Here is a 17,514-nt window from a genome sequence, read left to right on the forward strand (position 1 = left end):
AGAGTCCCTAGGGGATGTGTGGTCAGTGTGAGGAGCGCTGGGCCAGAGGCAACTATGGGGAGAGGGGACACTGAAGGAGAGGAGAGGAGACCTGGGGCTCAAGCAGTGAGCGGCCGTGGCCAGGCTGGGGGAGCTGCTGCGGGGTGGAGGTGGGGAACAGGGCACTCACGGCCACGCTACCTTGTCCTGTCCCTGCAGAGCCCATGGGATTTGTCTGTGCTTGTTGGGGTGCTGGGGAACCCAGGGCCTTGTGCGCGCCAGGCATGTGCTCCACCACGGAGCCCCCACGCAGCCCCCACGCAGCCCCTCTGATTGAACAGGCCAGACCGTCCATTGTGGTGTGAACTGAGGACACTGCTGTCCCCACAGTCCATGGAGCCAAGACTTGTCACCAGCTATAAGGAGAATGTGCCCCCAGGGCCTGCAACCCCCTGGAGGCCAGGCAAGAGGCTTCAGTGGGCCCGGGTAGGGTCCCCTCTCGGGACAGACTCAGCCCCTTCCCGGGCAGGCCTGAGGGTGGGTTTCCCAGGGTCGGCTGGGCCTCTGACAAACTCTCCCCAGCCTGGGGCCTGGGAGGCATCGCAGGCAGGACCAGGAGTGGGCCCGGCTGGTGCCCCTGGCTGAGATGCCAGGGTTGGTGGGCAGGGGCCCTCCCTGCTCTGGCTCCGGGGCTGTGAGACAGCGGGGACACTCTGCACTCTGAAGAGGGGCCTTGGGGACTGAGGAAGGGCTCCGAACCCCACTGCACATCCCCCGAGTTGGCCTCCAGCTGCCTTCCCCCAGCCTGTGGCCCCTGCCTGTGACCCCTGCCTGTGACCCCCCTGTGACCCCCCTGTGGCCCCTGCCTGTGACCCCCCTGTGGCCCCTGCCTGTGACCCCCCTGTGGCCCCTGCCTGTGACCCCCCTGTGACCCCCCTGTGGCCCCTGCCTGTGGCCCCCCTGTGACCCCTGCCTGTGGCCCCCCTGTGACCCCTGCCTGTGGCCCCCCCTGTGACCCCTGCCTGTGACCCCTGCCTGGGGCACCCATTGTCTCCACTTGAGCCCAACATTGAGGGGGGACCCTCCATTATTCTCTTCCCTTTGCCCCCTCTTCTAAGCTACCCTCCCAGTGTACCTGAGTCTTCCCGGTACCCACCTCCGTCCCCGCCGCTGTTACCTCTCAAGAGCCTCCTCATTGTGTGTCTGTCCTTCTGTCCCCTCCCCTGTCCATGCTCCACGCAGTCAGGTTTCATGTCAGACCACGTCACTTCTTGGCTCTAAGATCCCACTGTCCACCCAGGAGACAGAGCTGGGACCCTGCCCCGTCCCAGCTGAGGCCTGGCCCACCTGACCACTGACCACCTGAGTTCTCCCATGACTGTCTCTCCTCTCTGCAGAGCAGCGAAGATTTCTGAGGGGCCTGGAAAGTGGCCTGAGCCATGGAAATGGCCAGTCGGTGCCCATATGCCAGGTCACAAGGGAAGGGCCGCCTACCACACCCTCTCCAGGAACGGCACTGCCCCAGGATCCCTGCAGAGTGCAGAGCAACCTGGCCAGTCCTCTTGCCCACCTGGGCCTGCCCCTGAAGGACACGACTTGCTGGCTGGACACTTCAGGTTTCCAGCAACAGAGCAACTTGTGGTCACTGGCTGGGAGGCCCCAGGGGAAGGTGCGAGAGTCCCCTGTTCAGCAGAAGAACTTGCATGTTGGGGGGACGGGCAGCAGCTCCCTCCGGGAAAGCCACAGGCCGCGGGCTCACCTGCCCCTCTGCATGAGGCAGGTCCCCGGGGCCACACTGGCCCCCTGCTCCAACTTCAGGCCGGCCACAGGCTTCGGTCCACTGGATGGATGCCCACGGCCAGGTCCCAGAGCCTGGCGTGACCTGGAGAGCCGGACTGGCAGGCTGGTGGGGGAGCCCCTCACCCTGGAGGACTTAGCTGTCCCTGCCCAGAGCCAGGCTCGGGCCCCGCCCCCCAGCGCCACCTGCCTGCTGCTGGCCTCTGTGAAGCGCTTGGAGCAAGAGGCCACTGGCCTCAGGTGCAGAGTGTCCCAGAAGCCCCCTGGCCATGCACCGTGGGGCCCCCGCACCCGCCGTGGCCAGGCATTCCCTGCCCGCCCCCAGCCCAGCCAGCCTGTTCACGCTTCCCGGGATGAGAAGAGACGCCCCCGCGGCCTCCTAGAGACTTGGGGGGTCCAGGCCCCCACAGACCCTGGAGCACTCAGCCAGCCGGAGTCGTTCACCACCGCTCTGGGGACGTTCACGGGGAACTTCTTTGACTCTGAGCAGGAGGTCCTTCCCGCCCAGCCCCCAGGACCAGGAGACAAGTGTCCCCCAGAGCCTCCACGTGGCTGGGAGGCCATGGGGATCCCCAGTCTCGCTGGAGGGACGGGCAGCTCGGAGGCCAGAGGCACTTCTTCAGCCTCCTCCAGCGCCACTGGGGATGCCCTCCTCGGGCAGGAAGGAGGAGAGCAGCCCCTGCCGGAGCAGGCAGACAGGGAGGCCGAGAGGACGGCTTCCTGTCCCTCAGATGCCACCTCTGCGAGGAGGAGCGGCCGGCAGGTGGAGGCTGGAGGAGGCTGGGCCAGGGTGGGGCTCCCAGCAGGCAGGGCCTCCTGCTCCCCGGCCTGAGCGCGGTGTTGTGTCCTCTTGCTTCCCACAGCGCGAGGCCCTTAACGGTGTGACCCTGGAGCCCCAGGCAGCCCGGTGAGGCCATGGCTGTGGTGGGTGGGAGAGGCAGGCGGGCGATGGCAGAGCCACAGGAGAGGAAGTGTCTTCCAGGAAGGCAAAGGGAGTCATTGGTCCCTGGTCCCGGGAGCTCTCCTGCTGGGACTTCTTGTCCAGCTGTTAGCGAGAGGGAGGTTGTCCTGCGTGGCCAGGGCCAGCCCCTTGCGACTGCTGGAAAGGCCCCACAGGAAGGGCCCAGATGCCGCTGCCCCTGTGGTGGGAGGGCCGGGTCCCTCCCCAATCAGCCTGGTCTGTCCTCAGCTGGCAGCGACTGTCCAGATGTTTCAGAGCCTGGAGACGCTTGGCCTGGAGGCGGTGGGCAGTGACCACGGCAGTGGCTCTGAGCCGCAGGCGCCTGCTGCGAAAGGGCCTTCGGGCCTTGCGATGGGCCCTGTGGCTCCGGGAGGCACAGCTGGAGGCGGCCTGGGGACGACACACCAAGGCCCTGCTAGCCCAGAGCTTCCGAAAGGTCAGGGGTCTCCAAGCTGGGCCGGGGGAGGTGACGAGGTCCTGGTGTCTCCTGGGGAGGTTCGTTCAAGGCCATGACCGACACCCCCTGTCCCTTCTCTCTTGGTCCAGTGGAGAAGCCTGGCTCTGCGGCAGGAGCAAGGGCACCCCCATGTCCAGTCTGTGTCCAGACCCCCTTGTCACGGCCCTTCCTTGGGAAGAGCAGTGGTGGACCCTGCCCAGAGGTGCAGGTCGGCTGGAACCCCCAGGTTGGTCTGTGTGGCCCAGGCAGCTGGCACCCCCACCCTGCCCCCTGCCTTGCTGTCCTCTGTTCCTCCTCCCAACAAGAGGAGGACGGAGGAGCAGGTGTGGACAGAGACCTGGGCACAAGCTGTCTTGGAGCATCACTCTAGCCCTGCAGCCTGGGAAGCAGGACCGCAGGGTGCGAGGTCGGGCGAACCCCGGGTGCTGTTCATGAGGACTTTAGAAACGTCTCCCCTCTTTCTCCGTTTCCTCCTTTCCATCCCTTTACTGGTGCCGTTTCCGATGGTGACAGCAAGCATGCTTGATCTAAAAAGAACCCAGGCTGGGTCTGTAGCGCGCGGTGGAGCGCTTGCCTGGCCCGGGGCAGGCCCTGGCTCCCAGCCCAGCGCAGGGGGAAGTTCTCCATAAAGAAAGAATAAAGCAAGGGCTGGGCCGGGCTCAGCGGTGGGGCGCTTGCCGAGCACAAGCGAGGCCCTGGGTTCGATTCTCGGCACCGCATCTAAATAAATAAACTAAAGGTCCATCAATAACTAAAAAAAAATTTAAAAAGAAGAAGAAGGCAAAAGCAGAACCCGCCGCTCCCAGACAGCTTCCGTAATCAGGAATAAATGCGTTGTCTGGGGCGGGGTGCTCGGCTCCCCCAGCTCCCAGCCCCTGTAGCCAGCTGGAGGGGACAGTGGGGACCCGTGCACTTCCTCCACTGGGTCGTCTGTTTCTCAGTCCAGGGAGACAGAGGCAGGAGGAGGGATCCCGGCCTCGTCCACTGCGGCCTGGGCAGAGAGCGGATGATGGAGACGAGCGAGTCCAGGTCCTGCAGGCCTTGCAGCAGCTGGCAGGTGAGGTGGGGGCACTGGAAAGGGGGTGTTGGGGACAGAGTGCCCCCGGCAGGCCTGCAGGCCGTGGGTCCTGGGTGAATGAGTTGACGAAGTATTTGTTTTGGCAACTTCTCTGACGATCTCATTTGGTCCTCACTGTGAGCTCTCTTGGGGAATTCATTGGGCCCATTTTATTCTTGGAGAACTGAGGCCCAGAGACGTGAAGTAATGAGTCTGAGGGCACACAGCAGGTGAGGCACAAACTGTCTTTTTGTGTTTCTGATGCTGATGGAGGCCAAGGCTGGAGGCCTGAACGAAGGACTGTTCCTCACTTACTCATGGCCCCAGAGCTGGGAAGGCCCGGAAGGCGCAGTCTAGCGGCCCCTCCTGGCCAGATCCTCCCTCGCTCACTCTCTTCCTCCTCTTCCCAGTCTCCCTCCTGCAGTACCACCTGGAGGACAGGACCAGGCAGGAGCGGGCGGTCCTGGAGGAGGCACCTGGAGCCCCACAGAGGACTCGGAGGATGGCCAGCCCCCCACAGGCCTGGCACCCAAGTGCTGCAGGTGCCTCAGTGACCTCCCAGCTGCAGAGAGCTTGGCTGCCCAGGTAGGGGGCGTGGAGGAGGGTGGGAGTGGGGACACTTGCCTCTAAGTCAACTCCTGACACTGAGAGGCAGGAAGCGCATCCAAAATGAAAACAGCCGCCACTGACCAGCAGGCCTGAGACGGGCCAGCCCAGCCAGGGCGCTCCTGGCCCCACTGCACCCACACGGCAGCAGGACCCCGGCTGCTGGGGGCAGGTGTATGTGAACAGCACCAGGCTGAGGCGGAGGATCACAGAGCTGTCCGTTTCTTTTTGGTGGGGAGCATCTGCTCTGTTGCCCAGGCTGGTCTTGAACTCCTGGGCTCAAGCAATCCTCCTGCCTCGGCCTCCTGAATAGCTGGGACTGCAGGTGCCACCGCCGTCCCCAGCCTGCGGGGCATGTCGCAATACCATCCCCCACGTAAAAACAGGAGCAATGACCCCATCACTAACTAACCCTGGTGGGCGCCGGGCTCCCGATGCTCGGTTTGAAGTCGACACACGTTGTGTGCCTCTGATCTGGGGAACGGCTGCGCTGTGCAGTCGTTTGAATCTGTGATTCCCCCGTGGGGACTGCCCCGAGAACTTTTAACACAGGAAGTGGCCTAAACCGGGGTCCAGCAGGGCTGTGAAGGTGGAAAGGAGAGAGCAGGGCCTTGGCCAGGCAAAGAGAAGCGAGTGCGCAGAGCCGCCCAGGAGCGGAGGCTCGGGAGGCTCGGGAGGCTCAAGAACAGCGTCTCTTCTCGCCGGGCCTTGGCAGGTCGGACCGGAGAAGAGGTTGGAAAGGCCTGTGGGGCAGGTCACGGGCCTTCCAGGCCATGGGAAGAAATTGACATTTTACCCTAAGGGCAAGGTGGTGGCCACTGGAGGGAGAGACTGGAGAACTGACTGGCGCAGGGCGGAAGCAGCCACTTGGGCTCCCAGAGGTGACAGTGCTGTGGCTGAGCAGGGCAGGCTCCGGTCCTCACAGCAGTTGTCAGGGACAGTGGGCAGGTGGCCAGAGAGCCCAAGAAAGGGCTGGAGATAGCGGGAGCCGCGAGTTCCTGGGAGAGCTCACAGGAGGTGTGCGGCTGCCCCGTCCGTCTGTGGTGACAGGCTGGTGACAGGCCGAGGGACGGCACCTCCAGCCCCACCTTGTTTGCCTGAGCAGCGCCTCCTCTCCCTGGGCCACCTCCTGTCTAGCGGTGGCTGAGTGAATGACACCTTTCAGTTCCACGTCTGTCCCAGGAGGTGTTTGTACCTCAGGCCACAGAGGCAGTGACGTGGCCACCCTGAGCGGGCTTGTTGGCTGGCCTGACCAGCACCCAGGGAGCTGTCCCTGTGCACGAGCAAGGAAGCGGCTTCCGCAGATGACCCAACTCGCCTGGCTCCCAGGTGCCTCGGAGGAGCCAGCGTCCTTCAAGATGGCCTGGTCCCTGGGTCTGGACTTCCCAGCCCAGGCCTGCCCTGGCCGTCCCCTCAGTGTGGCTGGGTGTTTGGGGAAGAGAAAGGGGCATTCAGGGACACGGTGTTCTACTGCCCCCTTTTCTTTTGGGATAACTCAAGTCCTGTTTCATAGATGAGAAAGCGGGAGCTCGGAAGGGCCAAGGTGCTGGCCCTCCACCCCCCACACTCAGGGGCGTGTCTCCGTGGGGCAGGGGCTGACCACTGTCCTGGCTCTTGTAGGTGCTCGGGGGCCTGGCAACAGCTGGCACCAAGAGGAGCCCAGGTCCAGAACCCCCCGGCTGACCCCAGGCTGGAGACCCTGAGAGTGTGCCTGGGACGGTGGGTGCAGATGAAGCAGCTCCGAGCCTCAGAGGGCACCAAGGTGACCCGGCTGTCCCTCTGCCTGAAGAAGGCGGGTGAGCGAGTGACGGACAAGAGCAAGGGTCCCCTGGCCACTCTGTCACTCTTACGACGGGAGGTGATAGAAGTGGGGGCTTCTGGGGGCGCAACCTGCTGGCCTGGGGGTGCTCTGGGTGGGGGTGTCCCCAGGGTGGGCCACATTCCTGGTCCCCTACATGAGCTGAGCTGGTGTGAGAGGGACTTCCTCCCACAACTCACTTAGTGCCAGGCTGTCCCACGTCCTGCCTGGAAGGGACTGGTGCCTGGTGTCAGGAGGCTCCTGGCCTTGGAGGTGCCCTAGAGGGGAGGACGGGAGGCAGTGGGAGGGCCATGACCCTGAGGGAGAGGCCCTGGGCCTTGAGGCAGAGGGGGAGGGACTCACCCAGCTCCCTGCCTCTCAGGTAGCTCAAGCCCTGGAGCCACCACAGCCCGCGGCCTTCAGAGAGTGGCCCAGGCCCAGGGGCCACCCCAGGGGCCAGGCCAGGGCTCCCTCCAGGAGGCCTGCCGGAGACTGACCCTGACCCAGGCACTGCGGCTGTGGAGGACACGGCTCTGTCAGCACCAGCAGGCTACGTAGGTGCCCAGGAGCGTGGCCTAAGGTTGGCCTGGGCACAGGGTGGGCATAGGAGCGCAGTGTCCCACAGGCCACATGGCTCCTCCCTGTGGCCCCATCGAGGGGTGGGCACAGGAGGTCCTAGGCCCTGGGAGGTGGCCAGGTGACCTGAGCAGGGAGCTGCCAGGATGGTGGAGATGCCTTCCCAGGACAGCAGGGGCCAGGGTTCAGGTCCCAGACTGACATTTGAGAGTGAGGGGAAGGTGATCAGGAGGACCGTGCTCCCGCAGGGATGTCAGAGAAGACAAACCCGGAACTGCGGGATCAAGAATTCCCTCCCGGGCCTGGGGGTGCAGCTCAGCTGGAGAGCTCTCTCCTAGTCTATGCAGGGCTCTGGGCTATATGCCCAGTTTAACTGGGCACAGTGGCACCTGCCCATGATCCCAACTATTCAGGAAGTTGAGGCAAGAGAATCATGAACTGGGCAACATTAGAGACCCCATCTCAAAAAAAAAAAAAATCTGTTCTTGAAAGCCACACCTGGTATCAATCATCCCCCCATACACTTGGCCCATTTGGACCCTCAGTCTTTTTTTAATTTAATTTTTTGGGTTTTTTTGGTGCTAGGTATGAAATGGAAATGGGGAAAATCATGCTAGTGAAACAAGTCAGATTCAAAATCAAGGTGGAATGTTTTCTCTCCTGCAAAAACTAGAGCAAAACAAAGGGAAGAGGTGGGGGAGGGATCAGGTTTCATAAAGCTCCAGAAAAGATCAGGGGAACTGGAGTGGGGGAGGGAGGGAGGGAGGAGATAAATGGATTGAATTTGACAAAATCATGTTATATTCATATGAAAAGGTACCACAGGGAATTCCATCTTTGTGTGTATACAGAAGATAGAAAGGGAGTCTAGCCGAGTGGAGAAGGGGGCAGGGGGAGGAGGGGGGAAGGGAGATAGAGATTGAAATCAAATGATTTTGTCAGAATAAGCCCAAATGTATGATTATAGTGCCCCAATTCAAACATCCACTTTTGGTGTGTGTGGTGCTGGGGACGGAGCCGGGCAGGGCATGCTGGGCCGAGCTCTCCTCCTGGGCTGCACCTGCCTCCCTGGGACTCAGTCCTCATGACTCTCAGAACATCCGGTGCTGCCCTGCTGCCTGCAGTGCGTCCCAGGCCTGCTGTTCTTGCAGCTGGGAAATGACCCCCGGCCTTGGTTTTCCTGTCTCCGTGGCCAGGCGCCGGCAGACATCCTGTGGCGCGTGTGCGGGCTCTGGAGTCGGGTCACTGGGCCTGGGGCCTAGCTCACCCCCCCCCCCCCCCCCCCGACCAGGGCCACGATCCCCACCCTCCCCTGGGAGTCGGTGATGCAAGCAGAGTGCCAGGGGAGATGTGGAAAGGTCTGGGAACCCTGGCCATTAGGTGGATGTCGGGGTGGGACCCCACTGGGCACTGCTGTTTCTTGAAGCCCCTAATGACCCTAGCGTGCGGCCAGGTTGGAGGCTGGGGCAGGCCTCTGGCCCCGTGTCTGCCCATGGGGAGCCCTTCCTGCCGGCCTCTCTGCAGCCGGGACGTCACCCGGCTCTGGCCAGAGACCCTGACCCTGCCACCTCTTCTGCAGCTCCTTCTCTCAGGGCCTGCGGGAGAGGACCCTGTGGCACATCCTGAGCTGGTGGCGCTTGAGGGCATGGGCTCAAGGCACTCTGTCAGGCGGCAGCGAGACCACTTCGGCCCTGGGGCCATGGGGCAGTGGCCCGAGAGCAGAGGCCTGGCTGGGCTGCAGTGACCCCCAGGTTCCCTGGAGCAGGTGAGGGCAGGGTGGGGATGGGCAAGGGGAGGAGTGGGGGGAGGGGCACCCAGGACTCAGCGCCTGGGTCCCTCCCCAGGCTCCCAGGACCCCCGTCCTCCTGGAGCCTCTCCGGGTGAGCTTCCTGTGGGCAGCTGGGCGGCGACGGCAGAGGCAAAGCCTTCTGCTCTGGTGGGCACGGGCCCAGCAGTCCCGGGGCGCAGCGAGGTGGTGCCAGCGCAGCCTGCAGAGGCGGTAGGGCCCCTCCCCCCGTCAGGGCTGTGCTGCCCACCACGCGGGAGATGGCTGTTCCCTGGCCCTTCTCCCCGCAGTCTGGGCCTCACGGCAGCCTTCCCTTGGGGCCTCTCTCATGTCCCGTCAGCTTGGCCCCTGATGCAGGTCCTCCCATGCCCGTCCTCCTGCCCTGCCTCCCGAGAGGGTGGGCACTCTGCAGGGTCCTCGTGTCTCTCAGAGGTCACAGCTGGGGCGCATTCATCCATCCATTCGTAGCACAGTGCCCAGGAGTGGTCTGCCCGGGGCATAGCCCAGACTTGCACCTCACGGGCTGCGTGACCTGGGCGAGTGGCTGAAACGCTCCGTAAGATGGGGCGGTGGTAGTGCCCACTCCAGTGGGCGCGTCCATCCGGGCACAGCAGGGCGCTCGGGCCACAGCTGTGTTTGGTTCTGCCTGAGCTTGGGACTTGGTACTGAGGGGGGGCCCTTCCTATCGCTATCACCTGCCACATGACCCCCTCCAGGCCCCAGCAGCCCATCCACCCCCTGATGGAAGCAGGGAGGGTCACCCAAGCCCTCCCTGCTGCTGAAGGGAGGAGAGAGGGGACTCCTGGCCCAGGGTGGCAGTAACAGTGACTGCCTCTGGGTGGACATGCCCCTTCCCAGTGTCCTCCTCAGCTGGAGCCACTGGACCACAGCCCAAGGTGCCCGGAGGGAGTTGGCTGCCCACCGGGCCTGGGAGCGGAGCTGCAGGACCGCGCTGGGGCTGTGGCGGCAGCGGCTGGCGCAGTGGCAGGAGGCCGAGCAGCGAAACCAGGAGCGGGGCCGGGGACTGGCGCGGGAGGCGCTGCGCTGCTGGCACTCCTGTTGGCAGAGTGAGTCGGGCGTGGGCCTGGGTCATCATTGAGGCCCAGGGCTCCACACCTGCGGCAGGGCACACCCAGGACAGACCGGGTGGCGGAGCAGGATGGGGGTTGGGACTCTAGTCATGGCTGGGGCCCTGCCTTCCCTCCCCTGGCTGGAGGGACCTTGACGGAGCCACTTGGCCCCTGAGCCTCAGCTTACTCACCTGTAAAAGGGGTATGATGCAGCACCCAGCTCATGGGGTGATCGTGGGGATCTAGGGACCCCCCACACAGCTCAGCCCACAGCCCAGTTCCTACCCGGTTCCACTGTGATCACCTTCATCTTCCTCCTGTCACCCCAGCCTGGCCTCCCAGAGTCACTGGTGGGAGCTCCCAGGTGGCAGGTCCTCAACAGGGTGGGTGGGTGGCTCAGCAGTGGAGGCAGGGGGTTTGTCTGCACATGCCAGGGCAGGGGGTAGGACGGGGTGTGGCCAGGGAAGGAAGGGCGTGGTCCCAAGACAGACTGGCTTCTTGGAGGGAGGGGCTGTTTCCTCTGCTCTGTCTGAGCCCAGCTATCATCAGGGCTGCTAGAGCCTCCGTGATCCCTGCTGTGTAACAAATGACCCCAGAACTAGTTTTTAGTAAGTGTTTAGTGGCAGGGATGGAGCACAGGGCCTCAGGTGTGCCAGGCAAGGGCTGCGCCCCGCCCGCGCCCCGCCCTGTTGACCAGTCATGAGCCACAGACAGTATCTCAGAGTCCATGTGCTGGGTCCAGGGTGGCTTGGCCAGGCACGGAGGCTGCATGCCATCTGAAGGTGGGGATGTAGTGTCATCTCTCAGCAGGGTCCCTGCGTGAGTGGCAGCTGCCCCCACCCTGCAGGTGAGTGATCTAAGAGGCAGGGAGGGTGCCCGCCAGAAGCTGGTCGTTTATGACCTGGTCAGCACCCCTGCACCTCTGCTGAATGCTATTGGTTGGAAGCAGGTCAGTTAATCCAGGCTGCACTTCAGGTGTGGGAGGGGGCATTGCACAGGACATGGACAGCAGGAGGGATCTTGGGGCTGACTTATATGAATAGGCTGATGGGCAGAGAAGCGCCTGATCTGTCTCTCTGAAGACAGCTGCTTCTCCAGCGCAATTCCTGCCCATCCGGAATGCTGACCGATGTTGACGCAGGACCTCCTTGGTTTTAAAGAAAAACTAGAAATCTGAATTCTAACAATGCCTGAACATTGTCAAAAACTTTTTTGGAAAGGCAGGGGCTGGGGGCGCAGCTCAGTGGCCGAGTTGTGCTTAGTGAGGTGCCGCCCCGGGTTCCATTCCCAGTACTGGAATTAAGACCAGAACCACCCCACGGCACCCTGAGTCGGGTTGGCCTAGTGACCAGAGGATGGTCAGCTGCCGCAGAAGCGCTCTAACCCAGTCAGTCCGGGCGGCCGCCTCGGCTCCCTTGTGGGTGAAGGGCAGAGGGCTGGGCCGGGGAGGGGCCCGATGAGCTCAGGGGCACTGCAGCCTCTCTCTGTCCCAGGGCAGCAGGTCCTGCATGAGAAGTACCAGAGGTGGGTGCAGGGCCACCTCCGGGGCCTGCGGAGGGCCATGTTCCAGGGCTGGTGGCAGGCAGCGGCTCGAAGGAGGCACAAGCAGAGGTGGGTGGGCCTGGGGCAGGGACACTGCTCATCCTACCCCAGGGGGAGCAGGGAGCGAGCCGGGGGCTGGGATGCTCGGGTGGCCCAGGCTGAGAATGAAGAGGGCACCCCGGACAAGAGGAGGCTGTGACCACCAACCTCTTGTTTTGTGTTTGGGGGGGGTGGCTAGCCCTTGCGCTCCCCATGGCCCGACACACCCAGCAGTCCACTGGGCCAGGTCGGTGCTGAGGTTTCAGAGGTGCCATTGGATGGAAGATGAATGCCTCGGACGTCCACCGTAAGGGGGGCAGGGTGGGCAGCCGCAGCCCTGATCAAACCCACGATTGCCAGAGAGGGAGACCATGATTTTTTTCTTTTCGGTGCTGGGCATGGAACAAAAGACATCACAAAAATTGTAAAAAGAAACGTTTTGGGGACTCGATACCCTGAAATTAAGCCACGAGGACAATGTCTCCTCCCCTGTTGGGCCCTGATTTGCAGTCATCTCCAGGGTCCCAGTGGGCTGGCCACTCAGCGACTGCTGTTTCTGCTCTCACCTCTGAGCAGCCTGGGCTGGCTCTGGACCCTTGGAGTGGGGGATCATGTTTTCCCTTCCTCTTGCCAGCTGCCAGGGCAGGCAGGGCAAGCTGGCAGTGGCCATGAACCCACACTGCTGGGTCAGCCCCCTCCCAGGGTGGCATCTGCCCCCCAAGGCCAAGATTCAAAGATGGGGTCCATGTGCGTCAAGGTCCCTGAAAGAAAGCAGTGCTTTCTCTGCTGTTTGTTAGCCAAGACGTTTTTAGGGCACAGGGCTATGTACGCCAAGTCATGTGAACCTATGTGACATTGTGGGTGACGAGCAGGTGTCATTTTAAGTAAATGTGACTTTTGACTCTAAGCCAGCTGGGCCCCTCTCCACTCCTGTTCTGCAGTACCCCCAGGCCTGGCACTGGGGTGAGCCTGTGAGAGGCAGGGGTGGCCCGGGCTCAGAGTCCAGCCAGAGAAGAAGGGCAGTGGGGCCTCATTTGCCACTGGCAGGAGGCCTGGAGTGGCCACCTGGGCACAGGAGCAGCACGTTGCCTAGGCCTGCACCGTTGCTGGAGAGGCCATGTGGAGCAAGGCTGGGCACAGACAGCAGAGGGCCCAGGCCCAGCAGGCCTTGGTGGCATGGCAAGTGACCTTGGATGGTGCTGTGAGGCCCAGCAGCAGATAGAAGTGAGAGCACAGGCCCAGGCCCCAGGCCAGGTGGCTCTGGGCAGGTCCCCGTGGGTACACAGGTCCACACGGCCTGGAAGCTGAGTGCCGGACCGACGAGTGCCTGGGAGTGGTGCAGTCCGAGGGCAGCCCCCAGCAAGCTCCGGCTCAGGCCGGGGGCTTGTTTTTCCCAGCAGCAAGGCATATTGAGCAGGAGTGGGGTGAGGAGAATGATGGGGAGAGGCCATCTTGGCCACCACAGGGCCAAGGCCAGGGGCAAAAGCACAGGTCTGCCACTCTAGCAGGGGACCTTCCTTGGGGAAGTGCCTGACAGTTCCCGCAGCCTGGCCAGAGTGCAGGCGCTCAGCATGGGCCAGATGCACCAGAGGAGAGCTGACAGGACCGTCCTCTCTGCCACATAAACAGGAAGCTAGTCCCTATCCAGAGCCCTCTCCACACTCATTTTAACCCAATTCGTCACAAAAGGCGTGGGGGAGGCCCTTCCCAGAGGACACTGGAGAGGGCTCCTGTCCCACCTGCCTTAGAATCCTGGCCCCGCGGCCTCTGGTATAGCCCCCCTCTTTCTCCTCCAGGGTCCTAAAGGCCTGGGCTCAGTTAGCGGCCCAGGGCCACGTCCAGCAAGCTGCCATCACCCAGCTTCAGCAGGCTGGGCTCAGGCGGCTCCTTTGGACCCACTGGGCCCAGTGGCAGATGGCGCTGCTCAGAGTGCGGCTGAAACCATGGACCCAGGCCCAGAGGATGGACCTTGAGCACTGGCCCAGGCTGGCCAGCAGAGGGTGCCTCGTGCTGATGGACACTCCAGCCCCTTGGAAGCAGGTCGGGTGGGGTGCAGGCAGGGTGGGAGGTGTAGAAGTGACCCTCTGACCACTGATTTTAGAATCACCAGTCCATGGTGACAGCTGGCTAGATGCTCCTCTAAAGGCCCAACACCCTCATGGACAGCTCTCCTACCTGATTCCTAGGTGCCCTCCAGGCTCAGGGTGGCAGGCCACTCTGCAGACATTCACTGAGCACCTCTGGATCTGCTCAGTGCAGACCTGGTTATAGAGTCGAACCTGCTGGGATCTCCATCTGTCAGGGAGGCGGACACTTAAATTATGTATCATGTGCAGCTTAGGATCAAGAAGGTACATGGGGACAGTAGTAATTTTTGTGAAGTTTTTTTTATTGGAAAAAATAAATATGCCCATTACAGAAAAACTGGAAAACACAGTAAAAAAAAGTTCTGTCCTAATTTTTACCACCTGAAGGGAACTGTCAGTTTTCTCCAGACCAGAAGCTGTTAGTTCTGACACAGCAAATGGTGATAAGAGGCTGATGGCCTAGCAGGAGGGCAGGGGCCACTACAAAACACAAGATGTAACACTGCATAGTAGTCTGGGGACATATCCTTGAGGGACACAGCCCAGATATACTGGTAGGTCAACTGGTGTTTCTGAAGATCTCTGACCATCACGAGGAGTCAAAATTCCACATGACCAATTTTAGAGATTCTAAGAAAAACGTTAAAGTGTTTTTTGCTTTTTAAAAATATTTTTTAGTTGTAGTTGGACACAGTAACTTATTTTTATGTGGTGCTGAGGATTGAACCCAGGGCCTCGCATGCGCTAGGCGAGTGCTCTACCGCTGAGCCACAACCCCAACCCCGTGTTTTTTGCTTTTTAAAATGTAATTGAGGGGAGTGGGGTTGTGGCTCAGTGGCAGAGCGCTTGCCTAGCATGTGTGAGGCACTGGGTTCGATTCTCAGAACTGCATAAAAATAAATAAAGGCATTCTGTCCACCTATAACTATAAAAATATATATTTTTAAATGTAATGTAAATGTATTTTTAAATGACTGGCTTTGGTAGTTTGCACACATGAGACTACAGCAATAGCAGATCTGGCGTCTCAGGGTATTTCTGGATGTGTTACAGCACAAATTTTTATTCAGAGTATTTATACCTTCACTGCTTTCCTGTCAGCAAGGTAAGACCTCCCATCACTGACGGAGAAACTTGGGCTTAGAGAACAAAGTAGAAGCTAGGTGCAGTGGCGCACGCCTGTGATCCCATTATTTCAGGAGGCTGAGGCAGGAGGAACACAAGGCCAGCGTCAGCAACTAAGAGAGGCCCTAAATAACTTAGTGAGAACCTGTCTCAGATAAAGAATATAAAGGGCTGGAATGTGGCTCAGTGATTAAGCACCCCTGGGTTCAATCCCTGATAGCAAAAAGAAAAAAAAAAAAAAAAATGAAGAACAAAGTCAATGCTGGCAGACTTAGCACCAGGCGCTCCATCCCAGTCCCTCCCCTCCCCCTCCCCCATGGGAGCACACACTGGCGCAGCCCTCGCCCCATGACACACACAGCGGTGAGCCACCTCGTGTGGTGCGGTCCTGTGGAGCCCCTGGTCTGTCTGCTGTACCACCTGGGGCTGCGGGCTGGACCACTGCAGATAAGTGGCTCCCCTGGCACCCTCGGGGCTGGGCCTGGCATGGGGACTCACCAAGAGGTAGCTATTACTGGCCCACCCTCTGCTAGGATGTCTTTGGCCAAGTGGGAGGCTGGGCGGAGGGACAGGCAGCGGCCTGTGCTGACAGCCACTCTGCTCTTGGGAAACTCCTCTCCTCCAGGGGCCTGGGGGCTTATGGGAGAATGTGAGGTGAGTGATGTATTTGTAAACATGCAAGCGAGAGGCCCTGGCCCTGATGCTGAGGGCAGGGACTCCCACCTGGTCAGCTGCCCCAAGAGCTCAAAGCCCCCTGGATTCAGGTTTTCCTCTCTGGCTGCTCCTGTAGACCCGCAGCTGCTGGACATGGGCCACAGGGCCTGTGCTGCCCCGGCCAACATGGGAGCACGGCCACAGTGCAGAGAGGACACAGAAAGAAACCACCTGGGCTCAGAGTAAGGAGATCCTGCCCCTGGGTGGTCACCAGTCCTCAGGGACCTGGAAATGACCTCCTTGGCCAATCCCTCTTGTGTTTTCCCACTCTCTTCCTCTTCCCAATTGTCTCAGCCAGTTTGAGAAAACAGTCCCCTTGTCCTGCCTCACCCCTGTTCTTTCCCTGAGCCTGGAGACATGGGGTAGGAGGGCCGTGCTCACTCAGCGCCCCCTGGCCCTCTGCAGTACTCTCCACTTGCAGGTGGCACAGAGGGAGCACCTACCAGTCTGAGCCAGTGTCTTCTCTGCCCAACTTCCTTTTCCAGGTGACAGAGAGCATCCCCTCTGCCCCACCTCTCGGTTCTGGTTGCAGTGGCCTGGACAAAGCAGCTGGGCCTCTAGCTGGCTGCCTTCGGGACTGAGAGGTGGGGGGCTCAGAGCCCTCCAAAGCCAAGGGAAGGCCCCTCCCAGGAGGCCGGGGTATGAACAGCTGTGCACGTGGGCGAGGGTGGGAGAAGGGGCCAGCCTGCACCCCGGCTCAGCTGGGCACTCTGGCCAGTGCTCATTCCTGTAGGATCCCGGAAGAGCAGCCCCAGTCCCATGGCTCTGCGCTCCTCCATGGTCATGGAGAGGTGCTGATGCTTGTGGTTATAAGGAGGAAGTACCTGCGGTGCTGGCGCCTTGAGGCTCGGCTTCACAGGTTCCAGGCTTCCCAGAATGCCAGGCGCCTGGCAGTGATTTGGAGGAGCTGGGCAGATGCTCGAAGGGGGCAGCAGCTGTCTCAGGCCCTGGTGAGTGGTTGCCCGCGCTCCCCGGGCCCCACCTCACACTGTAGGCTCCTCCTGGGCCCCGGGGCACACCTCTCTGCCCACTCCGCCCTCAGCTAAGCCTAGAAGCAATGCCCCCCAGGGCTGGGCTCTGGACCCTCAGAGTTTGAAAGCATGGGACTTGGGACAAGGAAGCTGCAGTTACTAATAGGCCTAAGATGACAGCCCTTGGCACATGGCTTTCACTGGGGTGTGGGAGTTGGCGGGAGGCAGAAGGGCGGGGCTTCCCGGTTACCTCTCCCCACAGCTCAGGCAGTGGCACCTGGGACAGGCCTGGAGGATATGGCGGCGGCGGGTCCTGCAGCTGCAGGTAGCTGTGAGGCTACAGCAGCAAGAAGGTGGCTGGGTCCTCTCCCAGGTACCAGCCAGGGCCACCTCACTTCACCCAGCCAGCCCTCCCCAAACCAGTACCAGCTCTGGTCATGGCTGGGCTGAGGGTCTTCCCTGCTTGCCACGCCCGGGGGCCCCTTCATTTGTAGGGAAGAGGGGTGGGGTTGAGTGTAGAACATACAGCCTAGAGGCTAGAGCCTGAGACTGGACTAGTGGCCACAAGCTCAGCTGTGTTGAGGTCACTCACTTGGGAACAGTGAGGCTTGGCCTGTGGCACTCTGGCCGCTCCTATCAGCCCGTTGGGTCTGGGTCTGGGGCACCCGCCTCCTCACTTGCTGCTGTCTGAGGGCTTCCAGGTCATTGTCCAGTCTATTCTGAGCCTGTGCATTTGGCCTGGGGCAGGATGGGCTGGCTGCCTGAGGCAGATGCAGGGGACATCCATGGGGACAGAAAGAGCCAGTACAGGTGTCACTCTGGCAGGCATAGCACAGGCCCCAGAGAGAGTCTGAGACAAATAGTCCTTCCTCTACTCTGATTCCAGGCCTTTGAGAAGTGGCATCAGTGCTTGGTGGCCAGACGCCAAAGGAGGGGCGCCACCAGCAGC

At 61.4% G+C, this 17,514-nt stretch overlaps 2 protein-coding genes across 2 annotated transcripts; both read left to right on the plus strand.

Annotated features, from left to right (window-relative positions):
* The first annotated feature begins 372 nt into the window (after nt 1-372).
* On the plus strand, nt 373-2,643 carry LOC144368553 (uncharacterized protein C1orf167-like). Its single transcript, XM_078027732.1, has 2 exons — nt 373-442; nt 1,377-2,643. The coding sequence occupies exons 1-2, from the start codon at nt 373-375 to the stop codon at nt 2,606-2,608; spliced, it is 1,302 nt and encodes a 433-aa protein (XP_077883858.1). The 3' UTR covers nt 2,609-2,643.
* Nucleotides 2,644-2,903: 260 nt separating this feature from the next.
* LOC106145147 (uncharacterized protein C1orf167) lies at nt 2,904-14,082 on the plus strand. The gene is made up of 12 exons (XM_078025299.1): nt 2,904-3,173; nt 3,284-3,420; nt 4,136-4,251; nt 4,662-4,836; nt 6,478-6,653; nt 7,038-7,209; nt 8,811-8,996; nt 9,084-9,230; nt 9,876-10,084; nt 11,581-11,698; nt 13,465-13,708; nt 13,855-14,082. The coding sequence occupies exons 1-12, from the start codon at nt 2,904-2,906 to the stop codon at nt 13,900-13,902; spliced, it is 1,998 nt and encodes a 665-aa protein (XP_077881425.1). The 3' UTR covers nt 13,903-14,082.
* The last annotated feature ends 3,432 nt before the right edge of the window (nt 14,083-17,514 follow it).

The sequence above is a fragment of the Ictidomys tridecemlineatus genome, chromosome 11 (genome assembly GCF_052094955.1).
Source record: "Ictidomys tridecemlineatus isolate mIctTri1 chromosome 11, mIctTri1.hap1, whole genome shotgun sequence".
NCBI lineage: Eukaryota > Metazoa > Chordata > Mammalia > Rodentia > Sciuridae > Ictidomys > Ictidomys tridecemlineatus.